Source organism: Phyllobates terribilis, unplaced genomic scaffold, assembly GCF_046119375.1.
Source record: "Phyllobates terribilis strain yellow unplaced genomic scaffold, ASM4611937v1 Scaffold_4607__1_contigs__length_58978, whole genome shotgun sequence".
Lineage (NCBI taxonomy): Eukaryota > Metazoa > Chordata > Amphibia > Anura > Dendrobatidae > Phyllobates > Phyllobates terribilis.
This window is the reverse complement of record NW_027367357.1, coordinates 4,991-24,038: the sequence shown is the minus strand read 5'-3', so window position 1 is coordinate 24,038 and position 19,048 is coordinate 4,991. Positions and strand designations below refer to the sequence as shown.

General features: G+C 43.5%; 1 protein-coding gene across 1 annotated transcript in view; it reads right to left on the bottom strand.

The window, feature by feature from the left end:
* LOC141249481 (uncharacterized) overlaps positions 1-16,708 on the bottom strand; it is a 35,582-nt gene extending 18,874 nt beyond the window's left edge. Inside the window, exons 1-2 of the mRNA XM_073669630.1 lie at positions 16,577-16,708; positions 13,986-14,279 (exon numbers count right to left, since the gene is read on the bottom strand). Of these exons, the coding sequence (XP_073525731.1) occupies positions 13,986-14,277 (292 nt within the window). The 5' untranslated portion in view covers positions 14,278-14,279; positions 16,577-16,708. The remainder of the gene's footprint in view (positions 1-13,985; positions 14,280-16,576) is intronic.
* Between the last annotated feature and the right edge of the window lie 2,340 nt (positions 16,709-19,048).

The following is a 19,048-nucleotide window of genomic DNA, read 5'->3' as shown; positions in this document are numbered from 1 at the left end:
CAGAGGGATCTATTATATAGAGTCATTACACACAGAGGGATCTATAATATAGTCATTACACGCAGAGGGATCTATTATATAGAGTCATTACACACAGAGGGATCTATTATATAGAGTCATTACACACAGAGCGATCTATTATATAGAGTCATTACACACAGAAGGATCTATTATATAGAGTCATTACACACAGAGCGATCTATTATATAGAGTCATTACACACAGAGGGATCTATTATATAGAGTCATTACACACAGAGGGATCTATTATATAGAGTCATTACACACAGAGGGATCTATTATATAGAGTCATTACACACAAAGGGATCTATTATATAGAGTCATTACACACAGAAGGATCTATTATATAGAGTCATTACACACAGAGTGATCTATTATATAGAGTCATTATACACAGAGCGATCTATTATATAGAGTCATTATACACAGAGGGATCTATTATATAGAGTCATTACACACAGAGGGATCTATTATATAGAGTCATTACACACAAAGGGATCTATTATATAGAGTCATTACACACAGAAGGATCTATTATATAGAGTCATTACACACAGAGTGATCTATTATATAGAGTCATTACACACAGAGGGATCTATTATATAGAGTCATTACACGCAGAGTGATCTATTATATAGAGTCATTACACACAGAGGGATCTATTATATAGAGTCATTACACACAGAGGGATCTATAATATAGTCATTACACGCAGAGGGATCTATTATATAGAGTCATTACACACAGAGGGATCTATTATATAGAGTCATTACACGCAGAGTGATCTATTATATAGAGTCATTACACACAGAGGGATCTATTATATAGAGTCATTACACGCAGAGCGATCTATTATATAGAGTCACTACACGCAGAGGGATCTATTATATAGTCATTACACGCAGAGCGATCTATTAAATAGAGTCATTACACACAGAGCGATCTATTATATAGAGTCATTACACACAGAGCGATCTATTATATAGAGTCATTACACACAGAGCGATCTATTATATAGAGTCACTACACACAGAGCGATCTATTATATAGAGTCATTACTCACAGAGGGATCTATTATATAGAGTCATTACCCGCAGAGGGATCTATTATATAGAGTCACTACACGCAGAGCGATCTATTATATAGAGTCATTACTCACAGAGGGATCTATTATATAGAGTCATTACCCGCAGAGGGATCTATTATATAGAGTCACTACACGCAGAGCGATCTATTATATAGAGTCATTACACACAGAGCGATCTATTATATAGAGTCATTACTCACAGAGGGATCTATTATATAGAGTCATTACTCACAGAGGCATCTATTATATAGAGTCATTACACACAGAGGGATCTATTATATAAAGTCATTACACACAGAGGGATCTATTATATAGAGTCATTACACACAGAGGGATCTATTATAGAGTCATTACACACAGAGGGATCTATTATATAGTCATTACACACAGAGGGATCTATTATATAGAGCCATTACACACAGAGGGATCTATTATATAGAGCCATTACACGCAGAGGGATCTATTATATAGAGCCATTACACACAGAGGGATCTATTATATAGAGTCATTACACACAGAGGGATCTATTATATAGAGTCATTACACACAGAGGGATCTATTATATAGAGTCATTACACACAGAGGGATCTATTATATAGAGTCATTACACACAGAGCGATCTATTATATAGAGTCATTACACACAGAGGGATCTATTATATAGAGTCATTACACACAGAGGGATCTATTATATAGAGTCATTACACACAGAGGGATCTATTATATAGAGTCATTACACACAGAGGGATCTATTATATAGAGTCATTACACACAAAGGGATCTATTATATAGAGTCATTACACACAGAGGGATCTATTATATAGAGTCATTACACACAGAGGGATCTATTATATAGAGTCATTACACGCAGAGGGATCTATTATATAGAGTCATTACACACAGAGGGATCTATTATATAGAGTCATTACACACAGAGGGATCTATTATATACAGTCATTACACGCAGAGGGATCTATTATATAGAGTCATTACACACAGAGGGATCTATTATATACAGTCATTACACGCAGAGGGATCTATTATACAGAGTCATTACACACAGAGGGATCTATTATACAGAGTCATTACACACAGAGGGATCTATTATACAGAGTCATTACACACAGACTGATCTATTATATAGAGTCATTACACACAGAGGGATCTATTATAAAGAGTCATTACACACAGACTGATCTATTATACAGAGTCATTACACACAGACTGATCTATTATATAGAGTCATTACACACAGAGGGATCTATTATATAGAGTCATTACCCACAGAGGGATCTATTATATAGAGTCATTATACACAGAGAGATCTATTATATAGAGTCATTACACACAGAGGGATCTATTATATAGAGTCATTACACACAGAGGGATCTATTATATAGAGTAATTACACACAGAAGGATCTATTATAGAGTCATTACACGCAGAGTGATCTATTATATAGAGTCATTACACACAGAGGGATCTATTATATAGAGTCATTACACGCAGAGCGATCTATTATATAGAGTCATTACACGCAGAGGGATCTATTATATAGAGTCATTACACACAGAGGGATCTATTATATAGAGTCATTACACACAGAAGGATCTATTATAGAGTCATTACACGCAGAGTGATCTATTATATAGAGTCATTACACACAGAGGGATCTATTATATAGAGTAATTACACGCAGAGCGATCTATTATATAGAGTCATTACACGCAGAGCGATCTATTATATAGAGTCATTACACACAGAGGGATCTATTATATAGAGTCATTACACAGAGGGATCTATTATATAGAGTCATTACACGCAGAGGGATCTATTATATAGAGTCATTACACACAGAAGAATCTATTATATAGAGTCATTACACACAGAGGGATCTATTATATAGAGTCATTACTCACAGAGGGATCTATTATATAGAGTCATTACACACAGAGGGATCTATTATATAGAGTCATTACACACAGAGTGATCTATTATATAGAGTCATTACACACAGAGGGATCTATTATATAGAGTCATTACACACAGAGAGATCTATTATATAGAGTCATTACCCACAGAGGGATCTATTATATAGAGTCATTACCCGCAGAGGGATCTATTATATAGAGTCACTATACGCAGAGGGATCTTTTATATAGAGTCATTACACACAGAGCGATCTATAATATAGAGTCATTACACACAGAGGGATCTATAATATAGAGTCATTACACACAGAGCGATCTATTATATAGAGTCATTACATGCAGAGGGATCTATTATATAGAGTCATTACACACAAAGCGATCTATTATATAGTCATTACACGCAGAGGGATCTATTATATAGAGTCATTACACACAGAGTGATCTATTATAGAGTCATTACACACAGAGGGATCTATTATATAGAGTCATTACACACAGAGGGATCTATTATACAGAGTCATTACACACAGACTGATCTATTATATAGAGTCATTACACACAGAGGGATCTATAATATAGTCATTACACGCAGAGGGATCTATTATATAGAGTCATTACACACAGAGGGATCTATTATATAGAGTCATTACACACAGAGCGATCTATTATATAGAGTCATTACACACAGAAGGATCTATTATAGAGTCATTACACGCAGAGTGATCTATTATATAGAGTCATTACACACAGAGGGATCTATTATATAGAGTCATTACACACAGAGGGATCTATAATATAGTCATTACACGCAGAGGGATCTATTATATAGAGTCATTACACACAGAGGGATCTATTATATAGAGTCATTACACACAGAGCGATCTATTATATAGAGTCATTACACACAGAAGGATCTATTATATAGAGTCATTACACACAGAGCGATCTATTATATAGAGTCATTACACACAGAGGGATCTATTATATAGAGTCATTACACACAGAGGGATCTATTATATAGTCATTACACACAAAGGGATCTATTATATAGAGTCATTACACACAGAGGGATCTATTATATAGAGTCATTACACACAGAAGGATCTATAATATAGTCATTACATGCAGAGGGATCTATTATATAGAGTCATTACACACAGAGGGATCTATTATATAGAGTCATTACACGCAGAGTGATCTATTATATAGAGTCATTACACACAGAGGGATCTATTATATAGAGTCATTACACACAGAAGGATCTATAATATAGTCATTACATGCAGAGGGATCTATTACATAGAGTCATTACACACAGAGGGATCTATTATATAGAGTCATTACACACAGAGCGATCTATTATATAGAGTCACTACACACAGAGCGATCTATTATATAGAGTCATTACTCACAGAGGGATCTATTATATAGAGTCATTACCCGCAGAGGGATCTATTATATACAGTCACTACACGCAGAGCGATCTATTATATAGAGTCATTACACACAGAGCGATCTATTATATATAGTCATTACTCACAGAGGGATCTATTATATAGAGTCATTACCCGCAGAGGGATCTATTATATAGAGTCACTACACGCAGAGCGATCTATTATATAGAGTCATTACACACAGAGCGATCTATTATATAGAGTCATTACTCACAGAGGGATCTATTATATAGAGTCATTACTCACAGAGGGATCTATTATATAGAGTCATTACACGCAGAGGGATCTATTATATAGAGTCATTACACACAGAGTGATCTATTATAGAGTCATTACACACAGAGGGATCTATTATATAGAGTCATTACACGCAGAGGGATCTATTATACAGAGTCATTACACACAGAGTGATCTATAATATAGTCATTACACGCAGAGGGATCTATTATATAGTCATTACACACAGAGGGATCTATAATATAGTCATTACACGCAGAGGGATCTATTATATAGAGTCATTACACACAGAGGGATCTATAATATAGAGTCATTACACACAGAAGGATCTATTATATAGAGTCATTACACACAGAGCGATCTATTATATAGAGTCATTACACACAGAGGGATCTATTATATAGAGTCATTACACACAGAGGGATCTATAATATAGTCATTACACGCAGAGGGATCTATTATATAGAGTCATTACACACAGAGGGATCTATAATATAGTCATTACACACAGAGGGATCTATTATATAGAGTCATTACACACAGAGGGATCTATTATATAGAGTCATTACACACAGAGCGATCTATTATATAGAGTCATTACACACAGAAGGATCTATTATAGAGTCATTACACGCAGAGTGATCTATTGTATAGAGTCATTACACACAGAGCGATCTATTATATAGAGTCATTACACACAGAAGGATCTATTATATAGAGTCATTACACACAGAGCGATCTATTATATAGAGTCATTACACACAGAGGGATCTATTATATAGAGTCATTACACACAGAGGGATCTATTATATAGAGTCATTACACGCAGAGGGATCTATTATATAGAGTCATTACACACAGAGCGATCTATTATATAGAGTCATTACACACAGAGGGATCTATTATATAGTCATTACACACAAAGGGATCTATTATATAGAGTCATTACACACAGAGGGATCTATTATATAGAGTCATTACACACAGTAGGATCTATTATAGAGTCATTACACGCAGAGTGATCTATTATATAGAGTCATTACACACAGAGGGATCTATTATATAGAGTCATTACACACAGAGGGATCTATAATATAGTCATTACACGCAGAGGGATCTATTATATAGAGTCATTACACACAGAGGGATCTATTATATAGAGTCATTACACGCAGAGCGATCTATTATATAGAGTCACTACACGCAGAGGGATCTATTATATAGTCATTACACGCAGAGCGATCTATTATATAGAGTCATTACACACAGAGCGATCTATTATATAGAGTCATTACACGCAGAGGGATCTATTATATAGAGTCATTACACACAGAGGGATCTATTATATAGAGTCATTACACGCAGAGCGATCTATTATATAGAGTCACTACACGCAGAGGGATCTATTATATAGAGTCATTACACGCAGAGCGATCTATTATATAGAGTCATTACACACAGAGGGATCTATTATATAGAGTCATTACACACAGAGGGATCTATTATATAGAGTCATTACACACAGAGCGATCTATTATATAGAGTCATTACACGCAGAGCGATCTATTATATAGAGTCATTACACACAGAGCGATCTATTATATAGAGTCATTACACACAGAGCGATCTATTATATAGAGTCATTACTCACAGAGGGATCTATTATATAGAGTCATTACACACAGAGGGATCTATTATATAGAGTCATTACACGCAGAGCGATCTATTATATAGAGTCATTACTCACAGAGGGATCTATTATATAGAGTCATTACCCGCAGAGGGATCTATTATATAGAGTCACTACACGCAGAGCGATCTATTATATAGAGTCATTACACACAGAGCGATCTATTATATATAGTCATTACTCGCAGAGGGATCTATTATATAGAGTCATTACCCGCAGAGGGATCTATTATATAGAGTCACTACACGCAGAGCGATCTATTATATAGAGTCATTACACACAGAGCGATCTATTATATAGAGTCATTACTCACAGAGGGATCTATTATATAGAGTCATTACCCGCAGAGGGATCTATTATATAGAGTCACTACACGCAGAGCGATCTATTATATAGAGTCATTACACACAGAGGGATCTATTATATAGAGTCATTACACACAGAGGGATCTATTATATAGAGTCATTACTCACAGAGGGATCTATTATATAGAGTCATTACTCACAGAGGGATCTATTATATAGAGTCATTACACACAGACTGATCTATTACATAAAGTCATTACACACAGAGGGATCTATTATATAGAGTCATTACACACAGAGGGATCTATTATATAGTCATTACACACAGAGGGATCTATTATATAGTCATTACACACAGAGGGATCTATTATATAGAGCCATTACACGCAGAGGGATCTATTATATAGTCATTACACACAGAGGGATCTATTATATAGAGCCATTACACACAGAGGGATCTATTATATAGAGCCATTACACGCAGAGGGATCTATTATATAGAGCCATTACACGCAGAGGGATCTATTATATAGAGCCATTACACACAGAGGGATCTATTATATAGAGTCATTACACACAGAGGGATCTATTATATAGAGTCATTACACACAGAGGGATCTATTATATAGAGTCATTACACACAGAGGGATCTATTATATAGAGCCACTACACACAGAGGGATCTATTATATAGAGTCATTACACACAGAGGGATCTATTATATAGAGTCGTTACACGCAGAGGGGTCTATTATATAGAGTCATTACACGCAGAGGGGTCTATTATATAGAGTCATTACACGCAGAGGGATCTATTATATAGAGTCATTACACGCAGAGGGATCTATTATATAGAGTCATTACACACAGAGGGATCTATTATATAGAGTCATTACACACAGAGGGATCTATTATATAGTCATTACACACAGAGGGATCTATTATATAGAGCCATTACACACAGAGGGATCTATTATATAGAGTCATTACACACAGAGGGATCTATTATATAGAGTCATTACACGCAGAGAGATCTATTATATAGAGCCATTACACACAGAGGAATCTATTATATAGAGTCATTACATGCAGAGGGATCTATTATATAGAGCCATTACACGCAGAGGGATCTATTATATAGAGTCATTACACGCAGAGGGATCTATTATATAGAGCCATTACACGCAGAGGGATCTATTATATAGAGTCATTACACGCAGAGGGATCTATTATATAGAGCCATTACACACAGAGGGATCTATTATATAGAGTCATTACACGCAGAGGGATCTATTATATAGGGTTATTACACACAGAGGGATCTATTATATAGAGTCATTACACACAGAGGGATCTATTATATAGGGTTATTACAGGCAGAGGGATCTATTATACAGAGTCATTACACGCAGAGGGATCTATTATATAGAGTCATTACACGCAGAGGGATCTATTATATAGACTCATTACACGCAGAAGGATCTATTATATAGAGTCATTACACACGGAGGGATCTATTATATAGAGTCATTACACACGGAGGGATCTATTATATAGAGTCATTACAGACAGAGGGATCTATTATATAGAGTCATTAGAGACAGAGCGATCTATTATATAGAGTCATTAGAGACAGAGGGATCTATTATATAGAGTCATTAGAGACAGAGGGATCTATTTCATGTGTTTATTTCTGTTAAACATCAACATTATGTGTGACATGCAGAAGTAGTGCTGTTGCAGAGTGTGACATGCAGAAGTAGTGCTGTTGTAGAGTGTGACATGCAGAAGTAGTGCTGTTGTAGAGTGTGACATGCAGAAGTAGTGCTGTTGTAGAGTGTGACATGCAGAAGTAGTGCTGTTGCAGAGTGTGACATGCAGAAGTAGTGCTGTTGTAGAGTGTGACATGCAGAAGTAGTGCTGTTGTAGAGTGTGACATGCAGAAGTAGTGCTGTTGCAGAGTGTGACATGCAGAAGTAGTGCTGTTGCAGAGTGTGACTTGCAGAAGTAGTGCTGTTGCAGAGTGTGACATGCAGAAGTAGTGCTGTTGCAGAGTGTGACATGCAGGAGTAGTGCTGTTGTAGAGTGTGACATGCAGGAGTAGTGCTGTTGCAGAGTGTGACATGCAGAAGTAGTGCTGTTGCAGAGTGTGACATGCAGAAGTAGTGCTGTTGCAGAGTGTGACATGCAGAAGTAGTGCTGTTGCAGAGTGTGACATGCAGGAGTAGTGCTGTTGTAGAGTGTGACATGCAGAAGTAGTGCTGTTGCCAAGTGTGACATGCAGAAGTAGTGCTGTTGTAGAGTGTGACATGCAGGAGTAGTGCTGTTGTAGAGTGTGACATGCAGAAGTAGTGCTGTTGTAGAGTGTGACATGCAGAAGTAGTGCTGTTGCAGAGTGTGACATGCAGAAGTAGTGCTGTTGCAGAGTGTGACATGCAGAAGTAGTGCTGTTGCAGAGTGTGACATGCAGGAGTAGTGCTGTTGTAGAGTGTGACATGCAGGAGTAGTGCTGTTGTAGAGTGTGACATGCAGAAGTAGTGCTGTTGCCAAGTGTGACATGCAGAAGTAGTGCTGTTGTAGAGTGTGACATGCAGAAGTAGTGCTGTTGTATAGTGTGACATGCAGAAGTAGTGCTGTTGCAGAATGTGACATGCAGAAGTAGTGCTGTAGTAGAGTGTGACATGCAGAAGTAGTGCTGTTGTAGAGTGTGACATGCAGAAGTAGTGCTGTTGTAGAGTGTGACATGCAGAAGTAGTGCTGTAGTAGAGTGTGACATGCAGAAGTAGTGCTGTTGCAGAGTGTGACATGCAGAAGTAGTGCGTTGTAGAGTGTGACATGCAGAAGTAGTGCTGTAGTACAGTGTGACATACAGAAGTAGTGCTGTTGCAGAGTGTGACAGGCAGAAATAGTGCTGTTGTAGAGTGTGACATGCAGAAGTAGTGCTGTAGTAGAGTGTGACATGCAGAAGTAGTGCTGTTGCAGAGTGTGACATGCAGAAGTAGTGCTGTTGTAGAGTGTGACATGCAGAAGCAATGCTGTTGTAGAGTGTGACATGCAGAAGCAGTGCTGTTGTAGAGTGTGACTTGCAGAAGTAGTGCTGTTGTAGAGTGTGACATGCAGAAGTAGTGCTGTTGTAGAGTGTGACATGCAGAAGTAGTGCTGTTGTAGAGTGTGACATGCAGAAGTAGTGCTGTTGCAGAGTGTGACATGCAGAAGTAGTGCTGTTGTAGAGTGTGACATGCAGAAGTAGTGCTGTTGCAGAGTGTGACATGCAGAAGTAGTGCTGTTGCAGAGTGTGACATGCAGGAGTAGTGCTGTTGTAGAGTGTGACATGCAGAAGTAGTGCTGTTGCAGAGTGTGACATGCAGAAGTAGTGCTGTTGCAGAGTGTGACATGCAGAAGTAGTGCTGTTGCAGAGTGTGACATGCAGGAGTAGTGCTGTTGTAGAGTGTGACATGCAGAAGTAGTGCTGTTGCCAAGTGTGACATGCAGAAGTAGTGCTGTTGTAGAGTGTGACATGCAGAAGTAGTGCTGTTGCAGAGTGTGACATGCAGAAGTAGTGCTGTTGCAGAGTGTGACATGCAGAAGTAGTGCTGTTGCAGAGTGTGACATGCAGGAGTAGTGCTGTTGTAGAGTGTGACATGCAGAAGTAGTGCTGTTGCCAAGTGTGACATGCAGAAGTAGTGCTGTTGTAGAGTGTGACATGCAGAAGTAGTGCTGTTGTATAGTGTGACATGCAGAAGTAGTGCTGTTGCAGAATGTGACATGCAGAAGTAGTGCTGTAGTAGAGTGTGACATGCAGAAGTAGTGCTGTTGTAGAGTGTGACATGCAGAAGTAGTGCTGTTGTAGAGTGTGACATGCAGAAGTAGTGCTGTAGTAGAGTGTGACATGCAGAAGTAGTGCTGTTGCAGAGTGTGACATGCAGAAGTAGTGCGTTGTAGAGTGTGACATGCAGAAGTAGTGCTGTAGTACAGTGTGACATACAGAAGTAGTGCTGTTGCAGAGTGTGACAGGCAGAAATAGTGCTGTTGTAGAGTGTGACATGCAGAAGTAGTGCTGTAGTAGAGTGTGACATGCAGAAGTAGTGCTGTTGCAGAGTGTGACATGCAGAAGTAGTGCTGTTGTAGAGTGTGACATGCAGAAGCAATGCTGTTGTAGAGTGTGACATGCAGAAGCAGTGCTGTTGTAGAGTGTGACTTGCAGAAGTAGTGCTGTTGTAGAGTGTGACATGCAGAAGTAGTGCTGTTGTAGAGTGTGACATGCAGAAGTAGTGCTGTTGTAGAGTGTGACATGCAGAAGTAGTGCTGTTGCAGAGTGTGACATGCAGAAGTAGTGCTGTTGTAGAGTGAGACATGCAGGAGTAATGGTGTTACTTTAAAAGCAATCAGCAACTATTAGAAGTAACACAAGTACATGAGACAGGAAGTGTTGTGCTCCAGAAGCATCCAGCAACTAGAGGGGTTAACACAGTCACAGGAGAAGGGGAGTGTTTTATCACAGCCCCAGGGGGATTGTGGGGAAGTTGTTTACTGTCTGTCTGGAGCCGAAGAGAAAGGTGGTGTGTGTTCTGCATCTGACAGAGGCGCCCCTGCAAGAGAAAAGGATTCAAGTCAGGAGTGAAGCTAAGCACAGGTCAAGTAGAGTTCCTGAACTAGCAGTGCAGAGTATTGTCAGGCAGAAAGATAAGGACTGGAAGAAACAATGTCACAGGGATCATCTCCCTCAGCAAACCCTCCCCCGCCCCTCCCCTCCCCTTCTGCACCTTTTTCTACCACACTTTCTCCTTCCACTCAACTTCCCATTAATATGCTTGGATACAGCACTCTGTGACCAGCCAGCTTCTATAGCAATGACCTTTTGTGGTTTACCCTCCTTGTGGAGTGTGTCAATGACTGCCTTCTGGACATCTGTCAAGTCAGCAGTCTTCCCTATGATTGTGGAGCCTACTGAAACAGACTAAGGGACCTTTTTAAACGCTTAGGAAGCCTTTGCAGGTGTTTTTTGTTAATTATTCTTATTTACTGAGATAATGACTTTTGTGTTCTCATTGGCTGTAAGCCATCATCATCAACATTAACAGAAATAAACACGTGAAATAGATCCCTCTGTGTGTAATGACTCTATATAATAGATCCCTCTGTGTGTAATGACTATATAATAGATCCCTCTGCGTGTAATGACTCTATATAATAGATCCCTGTGTGTAATGACTCTATATAATAGATCCCTCTGTGTGTAATGACTATATAATAGATCCCTCTGCGTGTAATGACTCTATATAATAGATCCCTGTGTGTAATGACTCTATATAATAGATCCCTCTGTGTGTAATGACTCTATATAATAGATCCATCTGCGTGTAATGACTCTATATAATAGATCCCCCTGTGTGTAATGACTCTATATAATAGATCCCTCTGCGTGTAATGACTCTATATAATAGATCCCTCTGTGTGGAATGACTCTATATAATAGATCCCTCTGTGTGGAATGACTCTATATAATAGATCCCTCTGCGTGTAATGACTCTATATAATAGATCCATCTGTGTGTAATGACTCTATATAATAGATCCCTGTGTCTGTAATGACTCTATATAATAGATCACTGTGTGTGTAATGACTCTATATAATAGATCCCTCTGTGTGTAATGACTCTATATAATAGATCCCTCTGTGTGTAATGACTCTATATTATAGATCCCTGTGTGTAATGACTCTATATAAAAGATCCCTCTGCGTGTAATGACTCTATATAATAGATCCCTCTGCGTGTAATGACTCTATATAATAGATCCCTCTGCGTGTAATGACTCTATATAATAGATCCCTCTGCGTGTAATGACTCTATATAATAGATCCCTCTGCGTGTAATGAATCTATATAATAGATCCCTCTGCGTGTAATGACTCTATATAATAGATCCCTCTGCGTGTAATGACTCTATATAATAGATCCCTCTGCGTGTAATGACTCTATATAATATAGGAGTGTCACTTTTTGTATTGAAGAACTGAAATAAATTAACTTTTTCATGATATTCTAATTTTGCGAGAAGCTCCTCCCGCCCAGTGTCTGCGCAGTACCGCTCCTCCCGCCCAGTGTCTGCGCAGTACCGCTCCTCCCGCCCAGTGTCTGCGCAGTACCGCTCCTCCCGCCCAGTGCCTGCACAGTACCGCTCCTCCCGCCCAGTGTCTGCACAGTACCGCTCCTCCCGCCCAGTGTCTGCACAGTAGCGCTCCTCCCGCCCAGTGTCTGCACAGTAGCGCTCCTCCCGCCCAGTGTCTGCACAGTACCGCTCCTCCTGCCCAGTACCGCTCCTCCAGACCTGTGCCTGCACAGTACCGCTCCTCCTGCCCAGTACCGCTCCTCCAGACCTGTGTCTGCACAGTACCGCTCCTCCCGCCCAGTGTCTGCACAGTACCGCTCCTCCTGCCCAGTGTCTGCACAGTACCGCTCCTCCTGCCCAGTACCGCTCCTCCCGCCCAGTGCCTGCACAATACCGCTCCTCCCGCCCAGTGTCTGCGCAGTACCGCTCCTCCCGCCCAGTGCCTGCACAGTACCGCTCCTCCCGCCCAGTGTCTGCACAGTACCGCTCCTCCCGCCCAGTGTCTGCACAGTACCGCTCCTCCCGCCCAGTGTCTGCACAGTACCGCTCCTCCCGCCCAGTGTCTGCACAGTACCGCTCCTCCCGCCCAGTGTCTTGACAGTACCGCTCCTCCCGCCCAGTGTCTGCACAGTACCGCTCCTCCCGCCCAGTGCCTGCACAGTACAGCTCCTCCCGCCCAGTGCCTGCACAGTACCGCTCCTCCCGCCCAGTGCCTGCACAGTACCGCTCCTCCCGCCCAGTGCCTGCACAGTACCGCTCCTCCCGCCCAGTGTCTGCACAGTACCGCTCCTCCCGCCCAGTGTCTGCACAGTAGCGCTCCTCCCGCCCAGTGTCTGCACAGTAGCGCTCCTCCCGCCCAGTGTCTGCACAGTAGCGCTCCTCCCGCCCAGTGTCTGCACAGTACCGCTCCTCCTGCCCAGTGTCTGCACAGTACCGCTCCTCCTGCCCAGTACCGCTCCTCCAGACCTGTGCCTGCACAGTACCGCTCCTCCTGCCCAGTACCGCTCCTCCCGCCCAGTGCCTGCACAGTACCGCTTCTCCTGCCCAGTGTCTGCACAGTAGCGCTCCTCCTGCCCAGTGTCTGCACAGTACCGCTCCTCCTGCCCAGTACCGCTCCTCTTGACCTGTGGCTGCACAGTACCACTTCTGCATTACCAAGGATCGCTGACAGGTCTCTGAGCTCCTGGTCGTACAGGGAGTCGGTCACGTTGGTGATATTAAGTCGTCCCCTTTTCTTTGAATGGTACAAGATGGCGAACGTGACCTTCTCGATTTCCTCCGCGAATTTCCTGGAGCCGCCGCCCGCGGTATTGGTGATGGCGACAGGACGGACGTCTTTCACCAACTGGCTGAATTCTGCCGACAGCAGGAGGTCAATCAGCCATTGGTAAGTGCTGCTGTCCTCCCGGGAGAAGATCCCGACCACAAACTTACTGAAGAGCACCATGCCTGCAAGACAGCAGCACAGAGGATGTCAGCAGAGGAGGGCACTGATCTTATAGAGGGGCACAGACAGAAAATTACATAGTAGAAGGCTCAGGTCCTCAGCAGCACAGAGGATGTCAGTAACGGCGATAAGGTGCCTGCAGTGGATCTATACCTTTTTGAATACTCCGGGAGATTAACACATTAATTACATTATTAATTCATTAAAGCAAGCATTGTGTATCCACTGGAATTAGTAAACCTACAGTATATGTGACACAGACACATTATTATGATTAAATATCAACTGTTTATTACAAATCAGCAAAGTAACAATAAAATCAGTAAGAGAAAAACATCCACAATTTTAACAAAATTAGCAGGAAGTGGAATTATAATAACATGTATTATATAAATAACAATTAGAGAATTGTTTTATTTTGTACACCGATAAAAGATAAAGAGCAAAGACCCAAGGAATAAGCACAAACAGACGTATAAAGTTATATAGAACTGCTAATAAAAGTAGAAGAGCAGCCCCTGCCGGTCTATGCCGCATAGATGAAGAAAGGGTCAATATTTATAAATAACAATTATGTATCACAACATTGTGCGGTCAGCAAAAAGAGATACATATGAGAGGCGCAGAATAAATAGGTATAAATACATGATATATGGCCCCCGCAGACACCGCCGCCGGCCGGTACCGATCCCCGCAGACACCGCCGCCGGCCGGTATGGGCCCCCACAGACACCGCCGCCGGCCGGTACCGGTCCCCACAGACACCGCCGCCGGCCGGTATGGGCCCCCACAGACACCGCCGCCGGCCGGTACTGATCCCCGCAGACACCGCCGTCGGCCGGTACTGATCCCCGCAGACACCGCCGTCGGCCGGTACTGATCCCCGCAGACACCGCCGTCGGCCGGTACCGATCCCCGCAGACACCGTCGCCGGCTGGTACCGGTCCCCGCAGACACCGCCGCCGGCCGGTACCGGTCCCCACAGACACCGCCGCCGGCCGGTACCGGTCCCCACAGACACCGCCGCCGGCCAGTACGGGCCCCCGCAGACACCGTCGCTGCCCAGCGCGTTTCACCTGAGCTTTTATTTTCATTGTGGATATCTTTCCTTAGGCCACGGCCCCACTATCAGTATTCGGTCAGTATTCGGTCAGTATTCTTTCCCAGCAGTGGGTGATAAATGCAGAATTGGTGACTTGTTTCTATTCTACCTTTTCTCTGATTGTTCCTCACCTGGTTTTGGCTCCAACTCCTGAGAAAAAATACTGACCGGATACTGATAGTGGGGCCGTGGCCTTATACTGATCGTGGGGATGTGGCCTTATACTGATAGTGGGGCCGTGGCCTTATACTGATCGTGGGGATGTGGCCTTATACTGATCGTGGGGACGTGGCCTTATACTGATCGTGGGGACGTGGCCTTATACTGATCGTGGGGACGTGGCCTTATACTGATCGTGGGGACGTGGCCTTATACTGATCGTGGGGACGTGGCCTTATACTGATCGTGGGGACGTGGCCTTATACTGATCGTGGGGACGTGGCCTTATACTGATCGTGGGGACGTGGCCTTATACTGATCGTGGGGACGTGGCCTTATACTGATCGTGGGGACGTGGCCTTATACTGATAGTGGGGACGTGGCCTTATACTGATAGTGGGGACGAGGCCTTAAACTGATAGTGGGGCTGTGGCCTTATACTGATAGTGGGGCCGTGGCCTTAAACTGATAGTGGGGCAGTGGCCTTATACTGATACTGGGGCCGGGGCCTTATAGTGATTTTATCGTTACTTTGATGATTTGTAACAAAGAATTATATGCAAATTGCCTCTTTGGAGAAAAAGAGGACTTGAACTCTATAGCGCCACCTATTGGAAGCAGTGATCCTACAAGTCACAATCAACCCTTTAACGAGTCGTGCAATATGACTTAGGATAAAAGCCCAATCAGAACCTCAATTTGCAGTCACGATGTTTCGGGCTGTTGGCCCTCGTCAGTGCAAAGTGTGAGAAGTGATTTAGCTAGGTGAGGGGCTCTGGACTGATGTCTAAGGGGGGACGTTCTCCTTGATATTTTATCAGAATATTGTACTCATGTGACAAACTAGATGGGCACATTCTCCAGGACATGTACTGGCTCAGCAGTCTGTGGAGAGTATAGGGTTAACCCGCACTGAAGAGACAAGTTAGTTTCACTTTCTTCTCCCCCTCCCCCTCTCTCCCCCTCCCCCTCTCGCCCTGTGGGTGACCCCAGCTCTGCTGCTCATGGGAGACTATTCACACCCAGCTCTCCTGGTACCTGTACGCAGCTGCGGCTGATCCTCGGGGTCCTCAGGGGGTCTAATCCTCAGAGACTGCAGAGACCTCTACTCCTGACTCCTCAGCTGCTTAGATCACGCCCCTAGAACCACTGCAGCCAATCATATGGCCACAAGTCACACACAGGAGGATACAAACACTGCAAGAGCAAGGGACAAAAGCAGCACAGAGGATGTCAGGAGAGGAGAGCTGACCACATGGAGATCAGACTGAGGGTTATATAGTGTAAGGAGCAGAGTCTCCAGCAGCACAGAGGATGTCAGGAGAGGAGCGCTGACCACATGGAGATCAGACTGAGGGTTATATAGTGTAAGGAGCAGAGTGTCCAGCAGCACAGAGGATGTCAGGAGAGGAGAGCTGACCACATGGAGATCAGACTGAGGGTTATATAGTGTAAGGAGCAGAGTCTCCAGCAGCACAGAGGATGTCAGGAGAGGAGCGCTGACCACATGGAGATCAGACTGAGGGTTATATAGTGTAAGGAGCAGAGTGTCCAGCAGCACAGAGGATGTCAGGAGAGGAGCGCTGACCACATGGAGATCAGACTGAGGGTTATATAGTGTAAGGAGCAGAGTCTCCAGCAGCACAGAGGATGTCAGGAGAGGAGCGCTGACCACATGGAGATCAGACTGAGGGTTATATAGTGTAAGGTGCAGAGTCTCCAGCAGCACAGAGGATGTCAGGAGAGGAGCGCTGACCACATGGAGATCAGACTGAGGGTTATATAGTGTAAGGAGCAGAGTCTCCAGCAGCACAGAGGATGTCAGGAGAGGAGCACTGACCACATGGAGATCAGACTGAGGGTTATATAGTGTAAGGAGCAGAGTCTCCAGCAGCACAGAGGATGTCAGGAGAGGAGCGCTGACCACATGGAGATCAGACTGAGGGTTATATAGTGTAAGGCGCAGAGTCTCCAGCAGCACAGAGGATGTCAGGAGAGGAGCACTGACCACATGGAGATCAGACTGAGGGTTATATAGTGTAAGGAGCAGAGTCTCCAGCAGCACAGAGGATGTCAGGAGAGGAGCACTGACCACATGGAGATCAGACTGAGGGTTATATAGTGTAAGGAGCAGAGTCTCCAGCAGCACAGAGGATGTCAGGAGAGGAGCGCTGACCACATGGAGATCAGACTGAGGGTTATATAGTGTAAGGAGCAGAGTCTCCAGCAGCACAGAGGATGTCAGGAGAGGAGCGCTGACCACATGGAGATCAGACTGAGGGTTATATAGTGTAAGGAGCGGAGTCTCCAGCAGCACAGAGGATGTCAGGAGAGGAGCACTGACCACATGGAGATCAGACTGAGGGTTATATAGTGTAAGGAGCAGAGTCTCCAGCAGCACAGAGGATGTCAGGAGAGGAGCGCTGACCACATGGAGATCAGACTGAGGGTTATATAGTGTAAGGAACAGAGTCTCCAGCAGCACAGAGGATGTCAGGAGAGGAGAGCTGACCACATGGAGATCAGACTGAGGGTTATATAGTGTAAGGAGCAGCGTCTCCAGCAGCACAGAGGATGTCAGGAGAGGAGCACTGACCACATGGAGATCAGACTGAGGGTTATATAGTGTAAGGAACAGAGTCTCCAGCAGCACAGAGGATGTCAGGAGAGGAGAGCTGACCACATGGAGATCAGACTGAGGGTTATATAGTGTAAGGAGCAGCGTCTCCAGCAGCACAGAGGATGTCAGGAGAGGAGCACTGACCACATGGAGATCAGACTGAGGGTTATATAGTGTAAGGAGCAGAGTCTCCAGCAGCACAGAGGATGTCAGGAGAGGAGAGCTGACCACATGGAGATCAGACTGAGGGTTATATAGTGTAAGGAGCAGCGTCTCCAGCAGCACAGAGGATGTCAGGAGAGGAGCACTGACCACATGGAGATCAGACTGAGGGTTATATAGTGTAAGGAGCAGAGTCTCCAGCAGCACAGAGGATGTCAGGAGAGGAGAGCTGACCACATGGAGATCAGACTGAGGGTTATATAGTGTAAGGAGCAGAGTCTCCAGCAGCACAGAGGATGTCAGGAGAGGAGAGCTGACCACATGGAGATCAGACTGAGGGTTATATAGTGTAAGGAGCAGAGTCTCCAGCAGCACAGAGGATGTCAGGAGAGGAGCGCTGACCACATGGAGATCAGACTGAGGGTTATATAGTGTAAGGAGCAGAGTCTCCAGCAGCACAGAGGATGTCAGGAGAGGAGCGCTGACCACATGGAGATCAGACTGAGGGTTATATAGTGTAAGGAGCAGAGTCTACAGCAGCACAGAGGATGTCAGGAGAGGAGCACTGACCACATGGAGATCAGACTGAGGGTTATATAGTGTAAGGAGCAGAGTGTCCAGCAGCACAGAGGATGTCAGGAGAGGAGCGCTGACCACATGGAGATCAGACTGAGGGTTATATAGTGTAAGGAGCAGAGTCTCCAGCAGCACAGAGGATGTCAGGAGAG